At 34.3% G+C, this 17,386-nt stretch overlaps 1 protein-coding gene across 4 annotated transcripts in view; it reads right to left on the bottom strand.

Moving 5' to 3' along the window:
- TTLL7 (tubulin tyrosine ligase like 7) overlaps positions 1–17,386 on the bottom strand; it is a 97,987-nt gene that overhangs the window by 5,471 nt on the left and 75,130 nt on the right. For all 4 annotated transcript variants that reach the window (XR_009538894.1, XR_009538895.1, XM_060139661.1 and 1 more), the window contains exons 18-19: positions 11,636–11,796; positions 5,144–5,317 (exon numbers count right to left, since the gene is read on the bottom strand). Coding sequence is in view for 2 of the 4 variants with exons in the window: in XM_060139661.1 (XP_059995644.1) it covers positions 5,144–5,317; positions 11,636–11,796 (335 nt within the window). In the remaining 2 variants the exon portion in view is untranslated. The remainder of the gene's footprint in view (positions 1–5,143; positions 5,318–11,635; positions 11,797–17,386) is intronic.

The raw sequence follows: 17,386 nt of genomic DNA, 5'->3' as shown, positions 1-17,386 counted from the left end.
AGAAATATTCACAATAAATTGGATATAGACTATAAACAACTTCGTGTCAATTCAGATGTGCCAATAAATGGGTTACTTTTATTTTACTTTTATTCGTTTGAGTTTTCAGAGCTTTGGGATTCAGTAATTACAAGTAGGAGTGTGTGCCTGTATAATCTGTTTTCTCTGGGAAACCTCTGATTAGCATTAGGCCAGTCCAATCTATATGTCGAGAGAGAAATGATCAAGGAAATCCACATGAGCAAATGCAAATAAGCATCACTATTAAAAGCGTTAAATCCTGGTAATGATGAGAAGGACATGCTAGAAAGTCAGGACAAAGATATCTATAAAAAATTCCAAGAGCAGAAGTAGCAACAGAAGGAGATTTATAATTAGTCTTGAAAAAAGAAACAAAGGTAGAGCATCAAATCACTTATTTTCTTCACTTGACTTTAGCATCTTCCAGCCACAGTATCATACTTCCAAAGACACGTGAAGAAATTGAAGGCCAAGGATTAGCTACCTATTCTATATGAAATAATGTTGGTAACTACTAACCTCTGTGTCAATGGGAAATTACATTTATAGTTGTGTTATATGAATTTTGTAGAAGAATATGAATTCACTATGATCAAACTGCATATAGCATTAAGATGGCAGAATTCTCCATAATATTCATAAATATCATTTGATCATGAATTATCTGATAATATCCCCTTAATCTATTACTTAATATCACAAACTATAAATAATTGCTCAAATCATTAAGTTAATAGAGCAGTTAAATAATATACAACAATATAAATGAAATCAAAATTGCACAATGGGTGATGAATAATGAAACGATTTCTCACATCACAGATTATATAAATTATTTTCTTAATACCACTTGGGTAATTTATATGGATTAATTATTATGTCAAGAGCTAGTGGAGTCATGATGATTGATCTGAGATCTTCTGCCAGGAAAAGGCTACCCTTCCTATCTAGGGCAAAGGTGCAAAAGAAACTAAAGTGTTTGATCAAAAACCACTATTCCATATTAGTTGAGAGTTATTCTGTCTTCTACCGAAAATACATTCTGATTTCATTGATAATTATTATAGTAAACAGTAACTTTTGCTGACTTTCTTTTGAAGAATTTCCAAGCAGTAGTTACTACTGACATTACGATAACATTCACATAGCCTTCTGAGCTAAAGATCTCCATTTTCACAGATGAAAAAATAAAAGTACAAAGTCCAGGGTTAGAGCTAACTTACACTATTTTCTTTAACACTATTTTGTATTTTAAAAGTGTTTTTGTGTGCCAGGGCCATTATAATTGATTTAAAAATATTAGTTATTTCTAATGATTCTCTATGATACGTATTATTATCAGCTCCATTTTAAAGATGAAAACACCAGAGTGCACAGGAGTTAAATGCCTTGCCCACAGGCACGTAGCTAGTAAGTGGCAGAGCCAGGATTCAAATCCATTTGGTCTCACTCCAGAACCAGTGCTCCCAGCAACTATACTATACTGTCATTTCTGTGTTAATCCCAATTTTAAAACTAAAGGATATAATGATTATACTCATTTTTTTCAGAAATATAAAGTATAAAAAACCTAAAAAGTAGAAAAATATTATATATCTGCAAACCTAAACTTTTTAATAGAAGCAGAAAAGGCTAAAATAAAACTTTTTTAAAGACTTAGAAAGGAAAAGAAATTCAGTGTGAACTAGAAAAAGCATATAAAATCACATTGGAAGAAACATTTTGCTTCCCTAAAGCAAGTGCTGTGGGATATTTTAAAGCATTACAGGGAAACACAATGGATTATTTGCCTTAATATCTCCATTAGTATCTCTTGGGAGATCCCACACTAGCTGAACATCAAAGATTATTTTTGAAATGTTCTTTGCAATGAAGTTAAATAATACAATTTGATTTTTTTAGCAGGAAGAATCTCTAGAAAGTGGTTCTATAGACTGTATCTAAAGAGTTTGTGCTAAAGCACCAAAAAATGTGAAGTTTCCAGCTTTATTTTTATTGTAGCTTACTCTCGAAGGACAAAACTAGCTAACTTGTAGCTAACTCATCCCAAGGAGAAACACCTTAGACTTACACATTTTTGTTACATTTATTCCTAAGAATTATTCTTTGATGCTATTGAAAAATGATATTGTATCTAAAATGTCATATATTCTAGCTGTTTGTTATTAATATAGAAAAAATACAATTGATTTTATCCCAACTTTGATTTCATCAAAATTGTTAAATTTACTTAATAATTTATCTGTAGATTTACTTAGATTCTGTGAACACAACATATCCATTAGTAATGAGTTTTAGTTCTTTCTCTCAAATCCAATGCCTTTTACTTCTTTGGCATGCTTCCTTGAATGAGCTAGGTCCAACACAATGGTAAACAGAAGCGGTAATAACAGTCAATCTTGTCTTGTTTCTCACCTCAGAAGGAAAGCCTTCAACATTTCACCATTAAGTATATGATTGTAGGGTTTTTGTACTTATCCTTTATTAGATTAAGGAATTTCCCTTTGGTTTCTAACTTGCTAAGCATTTTTTAAGCATGAATGTAATATACTGAATTCTAACAAGTGACTTACCCTTTTTTTTTTTTTTTTTTTTTTTTTTGCGGTACGCGGGCCTCTCACTGTTGTGGCCTCTACCGTTGCGGAGCACAGGCTCCAGACGCGCAGGCTCAGCGGCCATGGCTCACGGGCCCAGCCGCTCCACGGCATGTGGGATCTTCCCGGACCGGGGCACGAACCCGTGTCCCCTGCATCAGCAGGCGGACTCTCAAACACTGCGCCACCAGGGAAGCCCATCCATATATTTTTAAATGATTTTTTATTCTACTAAAATTACATTGATCACTTTTTAATGTTATTGTACAATTAAGCTGATGCAATAAACAAAAGTTAGTCAAGATACATTAGCCTATTTAAGGTTTCTGGGTTTGTTTTGCTAATATTTTATGTAAGATTTTTCCATCTATGTACAGGAGTGAGATTAGACTGTCAATGTCCTGGTCAGGTATCAAAGGTATGGTAGCCTCATAAAACAAGTTAGAGAACATTCCTTCCTTTTCTCTCTTCTCTGGGTGGGTTTAATTAGATAGAATTAGATAGTAATTTTCTCTTCTCTGGGTGGGTAGAATTAGATAGTAAAGACCTATGAATCTGGACTCATCTTTGTGGGAGGGTTTTTAATTACTGATTCAATTTTTTCAATAATTAAGAGTATATCTTCTTCTCACTTTTGGTAATATGTGTTTTTCAAGGAATTTGTTAACAATCTAAATTACCGAATTTATCAGCATGAAATTATTCATATTTCTTATAAAATTTTCAATATTTGTAATATCTGCAGTAACATCTCTATTTCTATTCTTGACGTTAACTATTTTTGTCTTTTACATTTTGATCAGTCTCACCAGTTGTTTATCAATTTTATTAGCCTTTTAAAAAACCCACTTTTGCCATTTTGATCTTCTTTATTCCATTTGCATCATTATATTAATTTCTGCTCTCATTTTTATTATTTCCTTTTTCTGTATTCTTTGGGTTTAGTTTAATATCATTCTGTCATCATTCAGGACGGTTGCTTAGATCATTTAATTTTTGCCTTACTCCTCCCTAATATGTTCATTTAAGCCTATAAGTATTCCTATAATAATGATTTATGTACATACTGTGTTTTTATTTGTAATATTTTTGTTATCATTCAGTTAAAAATATTTTCTTACATTCATTATTTCTTCTTTGATTCATGGGTTATTTAAAGTATATTTTTTATCTTTCCAAAGTATGGATTTTCTGGATATTTTGTTATTTTTAATAGCATGTGATGAGAAACAATACTCTGTGTGATTTCAATTTTTCGAACTATGTTTTATTATTCCACTATATAGTTGATTTTTATAAAAGATTCAGATATGCTTGGTGTATTGTATTCTGAGGTCACTGAATTCACTATTATATGACAGTTAAATTTGTTAATCATATTGTTAAAATGTTCTTTGTCTCTAATTTTTTGAGAAGTATATATTAAAATCTCCCTCGATGGTTGTAGATTTGTCTATTTTTCCCTGTAATTCTGTCAACTTTTGCTTTGCAAAACATCTGGGACATTGTCACTTGAAGGAATCTATGGTTGTTTATCAAGGCCCCAATCTTTGACAGGCCCTGAACTCCTACTTTTTTCCCTTAGGCCCATGAGTCTGTCAAAAGCATTATTCAGTACTAACAAGTACTCACTAACAAGTACCTGGTTTTAACTCTCTGATGTCTTCAAGCAAATGTTTTGGTATTTTGTCCAGCTTTTCTTGTTGTCATCAGAGGGAGGATTTGTCCAAATACCCAGTGCTTGCTCTATTACCAAAGGCAGAAGCCCTAACTCAGTGGTTTTTAAAAAATGTTTTTAGCCATGTAAATGAGCTTATATGGAAGCTCAGTACATGAAAGATAGAAATACAGAGATGCTGAGACTGAAAATTGTCTCTGAGAGTACTACAACTTACACATACTAAAAGTCACATATTCGTCTTTAATTCTAAATGGAACTATGACTGTCTTGAGAAGTGCTAAAATGTACTTCCTGTTTATTCGTGTATCTTTGCAGCTTAAAAACAATATTTTCATACTTTTGGAAAACTACCTATTTTAACTGGACAATATTTATAAAAATCCAGTTTTTAAATGGAACTTAAAATCCACCTCCCATAGATCTTTTTGGTGATGAAGGGAATAGTAGAGGCATACTGACCAATAAAAATTAAACTAAAGGCATCTTCTCAACTATATTAGGATAAAGGACAAATGTTGAAATATCCCTACTGGGGGAAAAATTAAATTTATTACCCTTTTGTATGCTCTTACTTGGCTTTTGAAAGCAAAAGTATATAAGTTAAATAATACCATCTCCATGTAGGTTATTTCTGTCACCTCCGGGTTTGTAATTGCTGTCCTTGTTCAGTCCTTTAAAGGTAAAGATTGTTCAAATTAAAAGAATCTTATAGATAATAGCATGTATGAATTTTTAGTCTTCAGCTTTTTCTCTAACCATATAGACAAAAAGAGACTTTCAATTTCAAACTGCATTGTGGCATTACTTTATATAAAACTCACAGGGTCTAGGAAATGTAAACCAGTACCTGGAATTACCCCAATTGGTACCAATGCCTGAGAGTGATCCTCTTGAGTCAGTTGCATATTTGTAAACCACTAGCAGGCACTGTTTACAAAGCTCGACCAGGCGCTGGCAACATTGGAGCTGCAAAGGAGTCACCACTTCCCGGCTTTTACTGAAAATACTCTCCCAAGAGGATCTGTTGGCATGGAAACAGACATGACCTCATGTGGCTGTTAAAAATGGCAACCAACTATATCACTTACCTAGCAACAAACCCATTAAAAAAACGTAGAAATGGCCTCACACGTTTGAAGTGACTACAGATGGTTGAGAGGTATGAAGTAAATATACAAATTTGGAAATTAATCTTTACATGAAAAAAAACACAACATAGAATTCATATCTTTAAAGACTTCACTGCTGCTAGCTCTAAGTAACAGGATGGTTTCCCAACACCTCCTAAAAATTGAGTTACTCTACATTAAAGTAACTGTAAAATACTGAGCTAATTTCTCACAAGTTAGGTATTCTAAGAATTTATATTTTCTAGGAAGCTACATTTATTTTTATATTAATAATGATCCCACAAATTAAAAAGTTGCTGTAACTTAATTTGTGATCTCTTAATTGTTATCTCTCAGATTCTCTCTGAGAATTTTGGTTAATCCTTTGCTTATGACCACCCCTTTCAAAACACTTTCATATGTAATTATGTCCATGATATTCCTAGAGCACAGGTTCTATACTGTAGATGTAATGTAATCTCCACAAGTCCTGCCCTACTGCAGTTCCAAAGGTAGTGTCTTCCCTCCTTCAGTGCACTCAGCTTAGTGCACAGCAGGCAGTAGTACATGCTGTCTTGGTAAATTTAAATGTGTGCATGCATGCATGTGTGCATGTGTGTGTGTACACACATATATGTATTCACAATTCCTAAGCTGATTGTCATGGCCCAAATCAGGAAACATCTTATCACCCTACCACCATCGAGAAAGGGAGAGAGAGACAGAGAGAGAGAGAGAGAGACTGACTTATTTCCTTAGTGTAACTGAAACTCCTTTCAAGCCTCAAGGGGAAGGTTTGCTTTAAGACTTGGTAATGGTTCAAGTCTCATTTTACATAAACCAATTCGCTTAACCCGCAGAGAGAAAAGACTAGAAAGAAAAAAATATTAAGGAAAATATTTTTCTGAAGAAATGTACTTCCCAGTGGGAAATTCAAAGATTCCATTTTCAATCTCCTGTGGATATTTGATATCTTTGGAATTTTTAAAAAATGCTTTAAAAACTCAGAAAGGTATTTTTTAGTAGAAAGGCTACTGTTTATTTTTTCAGGAGAAAAGACAGAATGTCATCAGTGAATGACAGATTTTCTTAAAGGGAATAAGATTCAATAAGTAGATTGAAAGGAATAAATTTTCCTCCATTTTCTAAGATGTTCAGGGCTAAATATAATACTGTTTTTATTATTTAAAAAGGATTAAAAGTTACTTTCATTCAAGAAATAGTAATATGTTAGTTAAATTAACTCTAAAAATTTAAATTATTACTAAATATAAGAAAAACTAGATATGATATGCATATTTGTGTGTATATAGATATATCTCCAATTTACTTGATGTAATCAAGAAAAACAGGAGAACACCAATTAATAAGGGAATATGTTTATAACTGATAAGTCTTGATCTAGCAAGGCTTACATGCCTGGGCCCAGAGAAATCAAAATTTCATACAAACGTAAATACACAAAGAAAACATTCTGACTGACTCTCAGCTGAGCACTTTTACTTTCTCTCCCCTGGGATTCTGGGTATTTCTGTAAAAGCCTACCTCCATCACCACCCTCCCCCCTGAATTTGAATATATTTATATTTTGATACTTTGGAGACATCTGATTAGATTCACTATCAGGTTCCTCACATCACGGTAATTTTTCTTTTGCTGACTTGGAGTACAGACGTAAGAAAAGAACACATAAAATGGAGGAAAGGCAAAGGACCTTCTTCAAATAGCACCTTAATTTGATGTAACACTCTGAGTAATATGTGAGTTATAATATAAGCAGCTTTGGCTTCTCATTCTCTCATTGTTCCTTAAATATTTAAAATAAACATACGAATCAAGGTTCTCTACCTAATTTTGGTGTGTAAGTTCACCACCACTGACCAAAGACCACATTCTACTCTATTAATCCATATTTAAGTGTCAACACTCCAGAATCACTCATAAAGAAAAAAGAAAATGACCAGGACTTGCTTTGTTTGGTACTAGGCTAATGGCACCCCCTCTGCACAAAAGAAACCTATTCTTCAACCTGAATGTTTTTGAACCGTGTCCCCTCCCTCCTACCCACTACCTGGCACAGCTGAGTAATATGAAATGCCTCTAGAACACGACAGTGTTCTCAATTTTCAATACTAACACACAAAATTTTAAGAAGGTGAAAGGATGGAGAAATAATTTAAAATACCAGTGGCTTTATCAAAGAACCCAGGGTCTTATCTGCCTGCTTTCTAAATCTAAATTCCAAGGAAATGGGAGGGCTAAAATCTATGAATTCAAAAAGAAAAATTAAATGGTTAAAAAGTTCTCTCCAGAACTCCCTAATCCTCAGAGAAATATGAAAAGAAATGACTTCAAATGACATTTTTAATAATATAACAATAAGATACAGAATACTGAATAACCTCCCGGTAACAAAGGGGAATGATTAATGAAATCCAGAGACTTGAAAAGCCTCATATTATCCAGTAATCCAATAATCTTTACCAGCTTTTTCATCAAAATATTTAATAAAGCAGCTATCTATAAAGTGAAACATTCATTTCTTTCTCCTCTGGTAGAAGCCCAAATGAATGACTGAGTAGCCCAAAGAAGAAAGGAAAGTAAAAAAAAAAAAAAAAAAAAAAAACTGGACTACACCAACCGGACAATCAGCAACAGAAAGATTAATGAGCTGAAAAGTATGAACAACGCAATATCCAGTTGAAAGTGATATGAGAACAGAAAGATTCACATCATTTTAAGTAGTCTATATGATACGCATACATTTGCAGGTAGGCATATAATTCAGCCTAGAAGCAGACTGCTGCCTTAGAATATTCCTTACAATTTCTTCTTTCCCTGAGATTGTAAAAGAAAAGCTTTTCTACGACAAACTTCCATAGGAAAATGTCTTTGGCTAAAGGGTCTAAACTAGATTCTTTTCTTTGGGGTTTACATATCAGGAGTTTGAGTGGAAAGAGGGCTTTTCCAAATAATACATTCCTTCTCCCATAGTCCCCCTGCCTCCTCCTCTTTGCTTTACCTGGCAAATTCCTCTTCTTCCTCATCCTGCAAGTCTAAGCTGAAATATTGCTTCCCTTGGCCACCCTTCCTGAGCTCTGTGGCCTGAGTTTGAGTCCCATAGCACCTAGGCTTCCCCTAGCTCAGTAAAACATGGTGGATAATTTTATGCATGAAAATTCCAAGAGCTGTTCCCCTGGAGAGGACACATTCAGAACGTGGAGCATCATTCTGAATAGCACTCCCAGGAGGCTGCATGTGATAAAAAACGGTCACTGAGCATGGGCTTCAGCAGCCTGGAAGAGCAAGAGAGGGGGATGAGGGTGTTTTCTCTTTGATGCATCAGCCAAACCCCTGGGCCAATTCTAGGAAAACCTATGACAAACATCTAGAATATTCTTTGAAGTTTCTGGACGTGGACAGGGAATGGTTTATTCATTTTGTTTTATTATTGAGATGTTGACAGGCAGAGGCAGGAATCAAGGTGGCCCAGAGTTATTTGGAATATTTTTTCTAAGAGTTTTACACCTAACTGTGAAAGACAGCTACACCTTTTATTAAAATCATTCCTTTAGAAATGAGCTAAGAGTAGATTTTTACCTAGACCGCTAGGCTGTTAGATCAAAGGTTAAAGGAGTATACATTGACTAGATACGATTCAAAGAATAAGCAGAACTAGTCTGGGTCCAAAGTGACAATCAAACACACACAACACTATGTGACTTCACTAAGTTGAAGAAGCCTAGGAATGCCATTTGTAAAGGTACACAAAAAAAAAATCGGATGTAAAACTCATCTCTACAAGCCTCCAAGTTTTTAAAGAAATGGATGGAGAGTGGAGGTCAAATAGGACTCAAAGCTACTCCTGCTCCAGCCGCTCCAGTGCAGTGGGCTGGGGATTGGGCTAATGCTATGGGCTTGCAGTATAGCAAGCTTGGCAACCATGGGCAATGCTGCTTTGAGAGGACTGAATAAAGCATAGAGTTAAGAGCTTGGGCTCTTGACTCAGACAACCTGGGTTTAAATCCAGGCTCACTATTAGAACTTGGGCAAGTTATATACTTTATGCTTCCATTTCCTTATCTATACAATGAAAATAATAATAATAGTTTACTCAAAATATTGTAGTGGTAATTATAAAAATGTTTACTATGAAAAACAGTATCAGGCACTTAGTAATCTTTCAATAAATGTTATTTACATTCTTTATGATTACTAGTAGTAATAGATACCACCAGAGACATCTGGGGGGGGGAGTAGTGTGCTAGGTACAAGAGAAAAGGATTCTGAATGGAGTCAGAGTAAATTACCAAAATAGTGTCATCAGCACCAATTTCAGTAGCAGACTATCTCAGTGCCTTCCATTTGTGAAGAGTAGCTGAAATCCATGTTCAACATTCCAACCAATGGATCAACAAACAGAAAAAAATTCTAATTATGACTTTAGATTAATTGAACTTCTACAGACAGCCATCAACTAAGGGCCATGGAGTACAGTTCAAATGTTTCACTTAAGTCTCTGTAGAAATAATTTATGGCCAAGATTATTCTCAGATTTCATCACAACCCAGAGCACCTTGTGAATTCTCCCTGTTGGTGAATGGTAGCTGAGGAAAATTATGGTGGTGAGAATAAGTCTGCAAATGGTATAAATGATTCAGTACTAGATGACTAGAATATTTAAATGGAAGACATTCAGAGATCATGTCAGACTAGAATAGTCTGTTAAGGTTTTACCAAAAAAAGGGCATGGTCTGGGTCTTTACATAGGATTTAAATAATGCAGAGGGGATTGGAGAAATGGGGTTGTAGAAGGCAGCCCAATCAGCTACTCATTGACACTAACAGTTCAGAGGCAAAAAAGGAAAAATTTTTAAGATATTTGAAAAATAATGAATTTGTTTTTGGGGAGCAAAGTTTAAGTAGGAGAGTAATGAGAGAGAAGACTGTAGAAATAAGAAAGAATCAGCATATTAGAGAGTCTTATATCTCTAGATAAAAAGTCTAGACTTTAATGATAAATGAGGGAAATCATTACAGATTTTAGGAAATGACTCTGACAGTAGGATGGATAAGGGAAACAAAAAACTGGAGGCAAAAATGCCTGGGAATCTATTAATTTCATTTAGCCTTTCTACCAAAAAGGCTCCTCTTCTCTGAAATCCTACAATAACGTATCTGTCATCTCCTTCATGATCATGACTTTTGCATGTATCTTATTTTGTCTATTAGAGACAGCAGAGTTTTATTGGTTAAGAGCATGAAATCTGGGACCAGGCTGCTTAAGTTCAAATCCCAGTTGCACTAGGTCCTTAGCACCTATCTGTACCTTGGTTTCCTTATCTATAAAATGGAAATTATCATAAAACCTGCTTCAAAGTGATGTTGTATGGATTAAATTACTTAATACATGTACAGGGCTTAGAACAATGCCTAGCACATAGTATAAGTGGTATAGTGTTAGCTATTATCATTTTTAAGTTTCTTCAGGGCAGGATCTATGTCAGATTCAGCTTTGTATCTCCAAAAGTATTTAAAGTATCAAGTAAATACTCGATAATTGTGAAGAACAGTGAAAAACAACCTACAATTAAATAATTGATAATTGTTAAGAATAATGAAAAACAATCTAGAGTAGCCACAGTGGGGATGTGACAGAAAAACTAACAAGATTTAGCACATGACTGAATAAAGAAAATGAAGGAGAACAAGGATGCGGATGCCCCTGAGATATCAAAACCATGTGATTGGGAGAATAACAATGGGGTTTTGGGAAGTCCAGAAGGGAAGCCATTTCTGAATAAAAGGGAGGTATGGAACGTTTGGTTTTAGATATCTTGAAGACAAAATGACAGTGAGTCACAACAGCTTTGACAGGACTGAAAGTCTGCAGAGGAGCAGGAGTGTAGCCATGATTTTGGAAGTCTGCTACAGAAAGGCAACAGCAGAAGAGCTGTAAGGATACAGATGTCTAACTGAGATTTTTTATTAATTAAGACTACTTTCTCTCCACTGAATTCAAATTTGTTGGGTGGTGTTGTGTTCATATCCATCATCTCATCTACATCAGCTTAAATGCTATAAATTATAGTTGAGTACTGAAACTTACATGCAGTTACAAATCCACATTTTAAGAGATTAAAGAAATTCAGCCATTTTATTGGGCTAACTTTATAACTAAATAGTAAATTATTAAAAATGACAATAATAAAAGGTAACTTAACACTTACCCTGAATCACAGAAACAGTTCCACAGTCCTTGGCCATGACTCCAGAGTAAGCGATTAAAAACTCGGTTGAAAATCCGATATAAATTTACTTCCTCAACATCAGGTACCTTCCAGATGCGTGGAAGAACTGTACGGACACTTGTTTTTACTATATCCAAAACCTAGTGGAAAACCCAAAATATTTCAAAATCTAGGTGTATACGTGTGTGCCTAAAATTCAAAGATGAATATATATAATTCAAAAATGAATACACACACACACACACATACTCACTCACTCACTAAACGACAGCACAGAATGAAAAGTCCAGAAATAGATCCAGTACTTATGAAACTCTGGTATATGACACAGGTGGCAAGTCTGACTCATTGGAGTAAGAAGAGATTAAATTTAAAAATTAAAGTTAAGTGAAATTTAAATTAAATCAATAAATGGAGAATTTTTAAATAGTAATCTTCATGGAAAAAATAGATGAAGTTGAATCATTCCCTCAATTCACAAAAATCAACTCTAGAGTGATTAAGGTTTTAAGTTTGAAAAATAAGCCATTAAATATCTTAGTGAAAAGTATTAGTGAATATCTTTTAGACCCTGGTTTAGAAAAAGGTTACTTAAGTAGCAAAAAAGTATAGAACATAAAAGATTAATAGGTTTCCCTTATATTAAAATTAAGAACTTCTGGCCATCAAAAGATAGCTTGAAAGAAATAAAGATCAAGTTACAAACTGGGAAAATACATTCAAAACATATACATCTAACAAAAGATTAGTATCAGGAATATATAATGAATGCCTAACCAATTGTTAAATACACACCAACAAATTAACAGAAAAAAATGGACAAAAATACATGAACAGGAATTTCACAAAAGAGGAAATAAATATGTCTGATAAACATAAAGAATAAAAATTAAGACTATATAAGACATCATTTTCTATCCATTTAATTGACAAAAATTAAAAGTCTGACAACACCAAGTGCTGGAGAAATATGGATCTACAGCGTCTCTTAGACTTGTTGGCAGGAGTACAAATTGGAAAATAGCTGGGCATTATCTCCTAAAGTTGAAAATGCATATACCCCAAGACCCAGCAAGTTTATTCCTAAGAGAAACTCTCTCACAGGTTAAAAACAAAAGCCATGTACAAGAATGTTCAAACAGCTGTTCACAATTACAGACAACTTGAAAAATTCTAACTCTCCATCAGTGGGAGAGTGAATAAAAGTCGTATACTCATTCCCTTGGACTTTTGTACAGCAGTCAAAATGAATGAAATTAAAGGGCACACAACAATCCGGAGCATCTTAATTATCAATGGTTAAGTTTTTAAAAAATACATACCAGTCATTACATACAGTATGAAACTCTTTTAATAGAAGTAAAGACAATTAAATTTTAAAAATACTTATGAGGAATACACATAGATATAATAAGAATATATAAAGAAAGAAAGCAAGGGACTGGGGAATACTGAATTTAAGAAAATGGCTACCTGAGACATAAAGGGCCAGGGGGATGGAAGGTAGTCATTTGATAAAAAAAATAGATTATTACCAAGATACTTGATTTGGGTGTTGGGTTCACAAATGGTACAATAACTTAAAAACACTAACTAAATAAAAGCAGACCACATATGGACCAATAATGAGGAAGTATCATGAAACAGGCCTAGGATTAATCTAATTCTGGGAAACTAAAATCCTAGAGGTTCTGAAAAATTTATAAATCCCAAAAAGCTACTTTGACTAATTCAATGTATTTAATACTTCTGCAATTCAGGTATTTGCAAGGAAACACTTTTTTTAAAAAGTAAATATGAACAAATACAGTTATCCTAATTTCAGTTCACCAAAGTAGATTTTTCACTTCTTATTTTATCTAATTAAAGGGACTCCTTGTAAAGATGACAGTGAGAGATGAAAAGAGAAAGACTTTCAAACATACAGACTGAATGAAGATACAATTTTTCTCCATAGGTACAAACGTATAGAAAATTGGGAGCATATAAAAGAAGAATTTAATTTGTTTCTCTTTAAAACAGCCATATTTAAAGAAGTGATATTAGTTTTCTCTGAAAAAGGCAAATTTAGAATAAACATCTGTTTAAAAACTCATTCTACGAGGCCACCATCACCTTGATACCAAAACCAGAAAAGGATGTCACAAAGAAAGAAAACTACAGGCCAGTATCACTGATGAACACAGATGCAAAAATCCTCAACAAAATCCTAGCAAACAGAATCCAACAGCACATTAAAAGGATCATACACCATGATCAAGTGGGGTTTATTCCAAGAATGCAAGGATTCTTCAATATACGCAAATCAATCAATGTGATACACCATATTAACAAATTGAAGGAGAAAAAACATATGATCATCTCAATAGATGCAGAGAAAGCTTTCGACAAAATTCAACACCCATTTATGATAAAAACCCTGCAGAAAGCAGACATAGAAATTTCCTCAACATAATAAAGGCCATATATGACAAACCCATAGCCAACATCGTCCTCAATGGTGAAAAACTGAAAGCATTTCCATTAATATCAGGAAAAGACAAGGTTGCTCACTCTCACCACTCCTATTCAACATAGTTTTGGAAGTTTTAGCCGCAGCAATCAGAGAAGAAAAGGAAATAAAAGGAATACAAACTGGAAAAGAAGAAGTAAAGCTGTCACTGTTTGCAGATGACATGATACTATACATAGAGAATCCTAAAGATGCTACCAGAAAACTACTAGAGCTAATCAATGAATTTGGTAAAGTAGCAGGATACAAAATTAATGCACAGAAATCTCTGGCATTCCTATACACTAGTGATGAAAAATCTGAAAGTGAAATCAAGAAAACACTCCCATTTACCATTGCAACAAAAAGAATAAAATATCTAGGAATAAACCTACCTAAGGAGACAAAAGACCTGTATGCAGAAAATTATAAGACACTGATGAAAGATATCAAAGATGATACAAATAGATGGAGAGATATACCATGTTCTTGGACTGGAAGAATCAACATTGTGAAAATGACTCTACTACCCAAAGCAATGTACAGATTCAATGCAATCCCTATCAAACTACCACTGGCACTTTTCACAGAACTAGAACAAAAAATTTCACAATTTGTATAGAAACACAAAACACCCTGAATAGCCAAAGCAGTCTTGAGAACGAAAAATGGAGCTGGAGGAATCAGGCTCCCTGACTTCAGACTATACTACAAAGCTACAGTAATCAAGACATATGGTACTGGCACAAAAACAGAAAGATAGATCAATGGAACAGGATAGAAAGGCCAGAGATAAACCCATGCACATATGGTCACCTTATCTTTGATAAAGGAGGCAGGAATGTACAGTGGAGAAAGGACAGCCTCTTCAGTAAGTGGTGCTGGGAAAATTGGACAGGTACATGTAAAAGTATGAGATTAGATCACTCCCTAACACCACACACAAAAATAATCTCAAAATGGATTAAAGACCTAAATGTAATGCCAGAAACTATCAAACTGTTAGAGGAAAACATAGGCAGAACACTCTATGACATAATAAATCACAGCAAGATCCTTTTTGACCCACCTCCTAGAGAAATGGAAATAAAAGCAAAAATAAACAAATGGGACCTAATGAAACTTCAAAGCTTTTGCACAGCAAAGGAAACCAAAAACATAAACAAGGCCAAAAGACAACCCTCAGAATGGGAGAAAAATATTTGCAAATGAAGCAACTGACAAAGGATTAATCTTCAAAATTTATAAGCAGCTCATGCAGCTCAATAACAAAAACAAACAAACAACCCAATCCAAAAATGGGCAGAAGACCTAAATAGACATTTCTCCAAAGAAGATATACAGACTGCCAACAAACACATTCTTTCATGTGTTTCAACATCATTAATCATTAGAGAAATGCAAATCAAAGCTACTTTCATGTGTTTCAACATCATCAATCATTAGAGAAATGCAAATCAAAACTACAATGAGATATCATCTCACACCAGTCAGAATGGCCATCATCAAAAAATCTACAAACAGTAAATGCTGGAGAGGGTTTGGAGAAAAGGAACACTCTTGCAATGCTGGTGGGAATGTGAATTGGTACAGCCACTATGGAAAACAGTAAGGAGGTTCCTTAAAAAACTACAAATAGAACTACCATATGACCCAGCAATCCCACTAATGGGCATATATCCTGAGAAAACCATAATTCAAAAAGAGTCTTGTACCAAAATGTTCATTGCAGCTCTATTTACAATAGTCCAGAGATGGAAACAACCTAAATGTCCATCATCAGATGAATGGATAAAGAAGATGTGGCACATATATACAATGGAATATTACTCAGCCATAAAAAGAAACGAAATTGAGCTATTTGTAATGAAGTGGATAGACCTGGAGTCTGTCATACAGAGTGAAGTAAGTCAGAAAGAGAAAGACAAATACCGTATGTTAACACATACATATGGAATTTAAGAAAAAAAAATGTCATGAAGAACCTAGGGGTAAGACAGGAATAAAGACACAGACCTACTAGAGAATTGACTTGAGGATATGGGGAGGGGGACGGGTAAGCTGTGACAAAGCGAGAGAGTGGCATGGACATATATACACTACCAAACGTAAAATAGCTAGCTAGTGGGAAGCAGCCGCATAGCACAGGGAGATCAGCTCGGTGCTTTGTGACCGCCTGGAGGAGTGGGATAGGGAGGGTGGGAGGGAGGGAGACGCAAGAGGGAAGAGATATGGGAACATATGTATATGTATAACTGATTCACTTTGTTATAAAGCAGAAACTAACACACCATTGTAAAGCAATTATACTCCAATAAAGATGAAAAATAAATAAATAAAGCAAAAAAAATCAATTTAGGGAAAAAATTTCAAAATAACATTTTATTTATATAAGAATATCAACTACAGCTTCTCACAGTGAATTATGTAAGCAGCATGATTCCTTCCTTTCCTACTCCAGCTTCTTTCACTGTGAAGTGGGAACAGTATGTAAACCCTACAGGCGTCAGGGGTGTGTGGGCTGAAGGGGAGGAGAATGAGGAGAGATAATGCAATCTGTAATAAAGTAGCTTGTGAAAAAAACTGTCCTGGAAAAGCTTGTTATTAGATAATGAAATCTTAATTATGAAAAGGGATTTAAAAATTTTTGATATGAGTTGTTCACAATAATACTGATATAATTTGGATATCAGACATTAATTCATACTTTTTATCTTTTTACGATTTTCAGTTAAGCTAATAGTTTAACCTTTTATATTTTTAATGTAGAAAACAGGACTCATAATTGATGTGATACAAGAATCAACACTAGCAGTAAACAGCAAATTTTAATCAATTCTCTTCTCAACTTCCCTTCCTCCTTTCTATGTATTAGTGAGTAATAACAGGCCAAAAGTCATAACGCAGGAAGAATTTAAAAAGCAGCAAAGATAACCCATAAATTGGTTTCAAGAATAAATATGAGTTCTACATAATAAATGCAATTAAAATGTTAACAATACTGGAAATTTTAACATTATCTTCGTTTCATATTCTATTATTAAATAATTATTCAGCTTTAAAGTGACACAGCATTTGAGATGACGAGTTATTCGTTATTTCCTTCTGAATATGCGCACAGTGAAATCCATAGGATGCGACAGAACCAAAGAGGAGGGCAGCTCGCATGAACTGGCTGCCTGCTCCGCGCCAAGCACTGCTCTCCGTACATCACTTAGAGGAGGCTCTCTTGGCCGCTA

Source organism: Lagenorhynchus albirostris, chromosome 2, assembly GCF_949774975.1.
Source record: "Lagenorhynchus albirostris chromosome 2, mLagAlb1.1, whole genome shotgun sequence".
Taxonomy (NCBI): domain Eukaryota; kingdom Metazoa; phylum Chordata; class Mammalia; order Artiodactyla; family Delphinidae; genus Lagenorhynchus; species Lagenorhynchus albirostris.
Note: the sequence above shows the minus strand (reverse complement) of the source record. Positions and strands in the feature narration are given on the sequence as shown.